Genomic DNA, 6,633 nt, shown 5'->3' with positions numbered 1-6,633 from the left:
AAAACTACCTCCCAATGCTTGAATTTAAAGAAATCCAAGTTTTTTGGAAATAAAATCAAAAATTCTCATGCAATATCATCAGATATTCAAAATTGGCTATAAATCTTTAAAAAACTACCTCCCAATGCTTGAATTTAAAGAAATCCAAGTTTTTTGGAAATAAAATCAAAAATTCTTATGCAATATCCTCAGATATTCAAAATTGGCTATAAATCTTAAAAAAACTACCTCCCAATGCTTGAATTTAAAGAAATCCAAGTTTTTTGGAAATAAAATCAAAAATTCTCATGCAATATCATCAGATATTCAAAATTGGCTATAAATCTTTAAAAAACTACCTCCCAATGCTTGAATTTAAAGGAATCCAAGTTTTTTGTAAATAAAATCAAAAATTCTTATGCAATATCATCAGATATTCAAAATTGGACGTCCAATCTTCAAAATTGGACGTCCAATCTTCAAAATTGGCTATAAATCTTTAAAAAACTACCTCCCAATGCTTGAATTTAAAGGAATCCAAGTTTTTTGTAAATAAAATCAAAAATTCTTATGCAATATCATCAGATATTCAAAATTGGACGTCCAATCTTCAAAATTGGCTATAAATCTTTAAAAAACTACCTCCCAATGCTTTAATTTAAAGAAAGTCAAGTTTTTTAGAAACAAAATCGATATTTTTCAAAAATTCTCATGCAATATCATCAGATAATTAAAATTAGACACCCAATCTTCGAATTTTTTGAAAAAATCAATCGCAATTCTCGAATTTAAAGAATCCAAACTTTTCCAGATAACATCCATAGATACTGAACACACAGTTTACACCACCACCACACCAACCCTAACGATTATACTGCCTGAAGGTAGACTGTTTACCTTCAGTCTCTGAAGACGATAACTTAGTTATCGAAACGTGTGTCAGACAGTGCAATAGTGAGTTTTGGTGTAGTGATAGTGTTAAATAGTGTGTTCAGTATGAATATTCTCAACGGTTCCAGCAATTCCAACTTAGAACATCCATAGAAATAAACACGCCATTCTTTCTACATAAATTTCCGTGTAATTCGTGTCCTAAATTCCTCATTTCCACTAAATTTCCCTCCACTTCCCCCGCCCCATCTTTATTACAAAAAAAAAAAACACTAAATGAACGTATCTCTGTATATATATATCATGTGTTTGAATTTCCAATGAAATGTCGTCTGAATATAACCTCATGACCTTTAGTCAGACTAAGCTCTTATCTCTGATCGAGATTTTCAACAGAACAAACATTTTTACAATTTGATTTCGATATAATTATTGAATATTTCAACGTTAAATCAAATGTTTTGCGTACGATTTTCATTTTCCTAGTTTTCCGAGACGAACAAAAAAAAACGCGATATCTCCATTGAAAACTGTCGATTTTTAAGAACAGAATCGATTCGAAACGATTCCAAAAATTTGGAAAATCGGTTTTAAAATTTTATAGTAACGCCCTGTATATATTTATCTCTAAATATAAGTGGGTTAATATAATTCGTATCTACGAGCTCCCCGTGAATACGTAAAGTTTAATTTACATTTTCGTTCTAGCCAAATTTTTGTACGAGGTACGGTTCATATAAATTCGACAGTTTATGTGAAATTCACGAAGAAATTTGACAAAATTTTGGAAGAAATTCACGAAAGAATTGAGAAGTTTATGCGAAATTTACGAAGTAAATGTTAAATTATGGAAGAAATTCTGAAATAAATTCAAGGGTTTATGTGAAATTCGCGAAGAAATTTGAAACTTTATGTAAAATTTTGGAATAAATTCAAGAGTTTATGTGAAATTATCGAAGATATTCATCAATATAGGGAAAAATTCACGAAGAAATTCAATAGTTTATGTGAAATTCGCGAAGAAATCAAGAGTTTATGTGAAATTTTGGAATAAAGTCAAGAGTTTATGTGAAATTACCGAAAATATTCAGTATTTCATGGGAAATTTTCCAAGAAATACAAGAGTTTATGAGGAATTCATCATTTTGTCGAAAATTCTCTAAGAAATTCAGCAGTTCATGGGAAATTCACGAGGGAATTTGAAGGTGTAAGTAAAATTATGGAATAAATTTATGTAAAATTCTGAAAGAAATTCAAGAGATATGAGAAATTCAACAGTTTATATGAAATGTACGAAGAAATTTGAGTTTTTTTTGTAACATTATGGAAGAACTACACGAAGAAATTCCGGAATTAATGTGAAATTTTGGAAAAAAATCGAGAGTTTATATGAAATTTTCGAAGATATTCAGAATTTCATGAGGAATTTTCGAAGAAATTCAACAGTTTATATCAAATTCAAGAATTTATGTAAAATTCTGACAGAAAATCAAGATTTTATAAGAGTTTTACAAGAGTTTATGTGAAATTCGACAGTTTATATGAAATTCACGTAGAAATTTGAGTTTGTATGTAAAATTATGGAAGAACTACACGAAAAAATTCAAGAATTTATGTGAAATTTTGGAAGAAAGTCGAAAGTCGAGAGTTTATTTGAAGATATTCAGCATTTCATGGGAAATTCTTGAAGAAATTAAAAGGTTTAGATTTAAGAATTTAAGAATTCATGAGTATTTTCGAGGAAATTCAACATTTCATGGGAAATTCTCGAATAAATTCAACAATTTATGGAAAATTCCCGTAGAAATTCAACATTTCATGGAAAATTCAACACTCCATGGGGCATTTTCGTAAAATTACAAGAGTTTATGAGGAATTCTCGAGGAAATTCAGTGATTTGTGAAAAATTCTCGAAGAAATTCAAGATTTGCTGGGAAATTATGGAAGATATTCCACAATTCATGGGGAATTCCCGAAGAAATTCAAGATTTTATGTGAAATTCTCGAAGAAGGATGAAAATTTTTGCAAGAATTAAAAGATTTCATAGGAAATTGAAGAAAATTAAGGATTCGTGGGTATTTTCGAAGAAATTCAACATTTCATGGAAAATTCAACACTCCATGGGGCATTTTCGTAAAATTACAAGAGTTTATGAGGAATTCTCGAGGAAATTCAGCGATTTGTGAAAAATTCTCGAAGAAATTCAAGATTTGCTGGGAAATTATGGAAGATATTCCACAATTCATGGGGAATTCCCGAAGAAATTCAAGATTTTATGTGAAATTCTCGAAGAAGGATGAAAATTTTTGCAAGAATTACAAGATTTCATAGGAAATTGAAGAAAATTAAGGATTCGTGGGTATTTTCGAAGAAATTCAACATTTCATGGAAAATTCAACACTCCATGGGGCATTTTCGTAAAATTACAAGAGTTTATGAGGAATTCTCGAGGAAATTCAGCGATTTGTGAAAAATTCTCGAAGAAATTCAAGATTTGCTGGGAAATTATGGAAGATATCCAACAATTCATGTGAAATTCTCGAAGAAGGATGAAAAATTTTGCAAGAATTACAAGATTTCATAGGAAATTGAAGAAAATTAAGGATTCGTGGGTATTTTCGAAGAAATTCAACATTTCATGGAAAATTCAACACTCCATGGGGCATTTTCGTAAAATTACAAGAGTTTATGAGGAATTCTCGAGGAAATTCAGCGATTTGTGAAAAATTCTCGAAGAAATTCAAGATTTGCTGGGAAATTATGGAAGATATCCAACAATTCATGTGAAATTCTCGAAGAAGGATGAAAAATTTTGCAAGAATTACAAGATTTCATAGGAAATTGAAGAAAATTAAGGATTCGTGGGTATTTTCGAAGAAATTCAACATTTCATGGAAAATTCAACAACTTATGGAGTATTCTCGATATGAAATTCAAGAGTTTATCAGAAATTGTCGAGGAAATGCAAGAAGAAGTTGAGCAGCGTTCGAGATATGCAGGGAAATCGAATAAATTTTTAAGTTTGTAAGAAATTCTACAAAAACTTTCGAAAAGTTTCAACAATTTTTGGAAAATTACTTTAAATTTTACTTATTCCTCAACATGGCGGAGATTCAATATATTCAAAATCCAAAAACGCCTTACGAATTTCCAAAAAAGAAAAAAAAACTCACGACCACCTACCGAAATTCTTTTCGTATAATTTTCACGCGATTCGCACTGGATCGAAACGCGAAGTTACACGAAAAAAAAAAGTTCCGTCGCAGAAAAAAGGACGAAAAATGATCGAAAAGAAAATTTTACAACCCAGAAACGAGTAAAAGTTAAACAAAACTAAACAAAAACCATATTATGTGTATATATATAATCTATGTGTATAAAATTTTATCACTTACTGTATGTTTGTTGATAATCCGACTTGGTTGTCATATCGCCCTTATCAAATGCTATCGGGTTGAACGTAACGAGTCGTTTTTGTGGACTTTTCTATATATACAATGAATCGCGCACTAATTCAACAAGTAGTTGCTTCGAGATCAGCCGAGCTTTGGTTAACATTTAGACATTACTCAAACCGATACGGGAAGGGGGCGCAGCTCGGCGGTTTTTGCTTGGCGTAAGAGGGAGGGGAGGGGGGACGGTGAAGTAACGCCTCGAAATTTGTGGTATCCATCTTAGTTCGGGATATAAATTAGGTTGGGTAATTTACGTAATGCATAGAAGGTTTTTATTTTTTTTTTTTGTTGTTGTTGTCGTTGTCGTGGCGAAAGGATTATTTTTACAAGGTATTTTTGTTTTTATTTACCGAAAAAAAGAAAAAAATTGAATCTTTTTGAAGTTTTTTTAGAGAAAAAAATTAGGTCGAATCGACGTTCTGCGATTTAAACTAGATAATTAATAAAATGATTTGAGATTTGAGGACATTAGAAAAAATACATCCTGTATGTTAATATTTATTTTCAGTCAAACTCAAGAATTTTGTTCATTAAATTCGAGAAAAAAGTCACTAGATTGTTTGAAAATTGATTAGAAGTAAAAGTACGTCAAAAATAAGACATCCTGTATATAAATATTGATTTTTATTATACAATATATAATAATAATGGAAAAACGAGTCAAACTGAAGAATTTTGTTCATTAAATTCGAAAAAAAAGTCACTAGATTGTTTGAAAATTGATTAGAGGTAAAAGTGCGTCAAAAACAAGACATCCTGTATATTAATATTGATTTTTAATATACAATATATGATAATAATGGAAAAACGAGTCAAACTGAATAAATTTGTTCATTAAATTCGAAAAAAAAGTCACTAGATTGTTTGAAAATTGATTAGAGGTAAAAGTACGTCAAAAATAAGACATCCTGTATATTAATATTGATTTTTATTATACAATATATAATAATAATGGAAAAACGAGTCAAACTGAATAAATTTGTTCATTAAATTCGAAAAAAAAGTCACTAGATTGTTTGAAAATTGATTAGAAGTAAAAGTACGTCAAAAATAAGACATCCTGTATATTAATATTGATTTTTATTATACAATATATGATAATAATGGAAAAACGAGTCAAACTGAAGAATTTTGTTCATTAAATTCGAAAAAAAAGTCACTAGATTGTTTGAAAATTGATTAGAGGTAAAAGTGCGTCAAAAACAAGACATCCTGTATATTAATATTGATTTTTAATATACAATATATGATAATAATGGAAAAACGAGTCAAACTGAAGAATTTTGTTCATTAAATTCGAAAAAAAAGTCACTAGATTGTTTGAAAATTGATTAGAGGTAAAAGTGCGTCAAAAACAAGACATCCTGTACATTAATATTGATTTTTATTATACAATATATAATAATAATGGAAAAACGAGTCAAACTGAAGAATTTTGTTCATTAAATTCGAAAAAAAAGTCACTAGATTGTTTGAAAATTGATTAGAGGTAAAAGTGCGTCAAAAACAAGACATCCTGTATATTAATATTGATTTTTATTATACAATATATAATAATAATGGAAAAACGAGTCAAACTGAAGAATTTTGTTCATTAAATTCGAAAAAAAAGTCACTAGATTGTTTGAAAATTGATTAGAGGTAAAATTGAGTCAAAAACAAGACATCCTGTATATTAATATTGATTTTTATTATACAATATATAATAATAATGGAAAAACGAGTCAAACTGAAGAATTTTGTGCATTAAATTCGAAAAAAAAGTCACTAGATTGTTTGAAAATTGATTAGAGGTAAAAGTGCGTCAAAAACAAGACATCCTGTATATTAATATTGATTTTTAATATACAATATATGATAATAATGGAAAAACGAGTCAAACTGAATAAATTTGTTCATTAAATTCGAAAAAAAAGTCACTAGATTGTTTGAAAATTGATTAGAGGTAAAAGTACATCAAAAATAAGACATCCTGTATATTAATATTGATTTTTATTATACAATATATAATAATAATGGAAAAACGAGTCAAACTGAATAAATTTGTTCATTAAATTCGAAAAAAAAGTCACTAGATTGTTTGAAAATTGATTAGAAGTAAAAGTACGTCAAAAATAAGACATCCTGTATATTAATATTGATTTTTATTATACAATATATGATAATAATGGCAAAACGAGTCAAACTGAAGAATTTTGTTCATTAAATTCGAAAAAAAAGTCACTAGATTGTTTGAAAATTGATTAGAGGTAAAATTGAGTCAAAAACAAGACATCCTGTATATTAATATTGATTTTTATTATACAA

At 28.5% G+C, this 6,633-nt stretch overlaps 1 protein-coding gene across 3 annotated transcripts in view; it reads right to left on the bottom strand.

Moving 5' to 3' along the window:
- LOC130443150 (transcription factor GATA-4-like) overlaps positions 1-4,406 on the bottom strand; it is an 83,956-nt gene extending 79,550 nt beyond the window's left edge. For 2 of the 3 annotated variants that reach the window (XM_056777647.1, XM_056777648.1), the window contains exon 1: positions 4,267-4,406. In XM_056777647.1, the coding sequence (XP_056633625.1) occupies positions 4,267-4,300 (34 nt within the window). In that variant the 5' untranslated portion in view covers positions 4,301-4,406. Of the gene's footprint in view, positions 1-4,054; positions 4,173-4,266 lie in introns of those variants that run through there. The other variant, XM_056777649.1, reaches the window with a different exon arrangement.
- Between the last annotated feature and the right edge of the window lie 2,227 nt (positions 4,407-6,633).

Source organism: Diorhabda sublineata, chromosome 4 (assembly GCF_026230105.1).
Source record: "Diorhabda sublineata isolate icDioSubl1.1 chromosome 4, icDioSubl1.1, whole genome shotgun sequence".
Taxonomy (NCBI): Eukaryota; Metazoa; Arthropoda; class Insecta; order Coleoptera; family Chrysomelidae; genus Diorhabda; species Diorhabda sublineata.
Note: the sequence above shows the minus strand (reverse complement) of the source record. Positions and strands in the feature narration are given on the sequence as shown.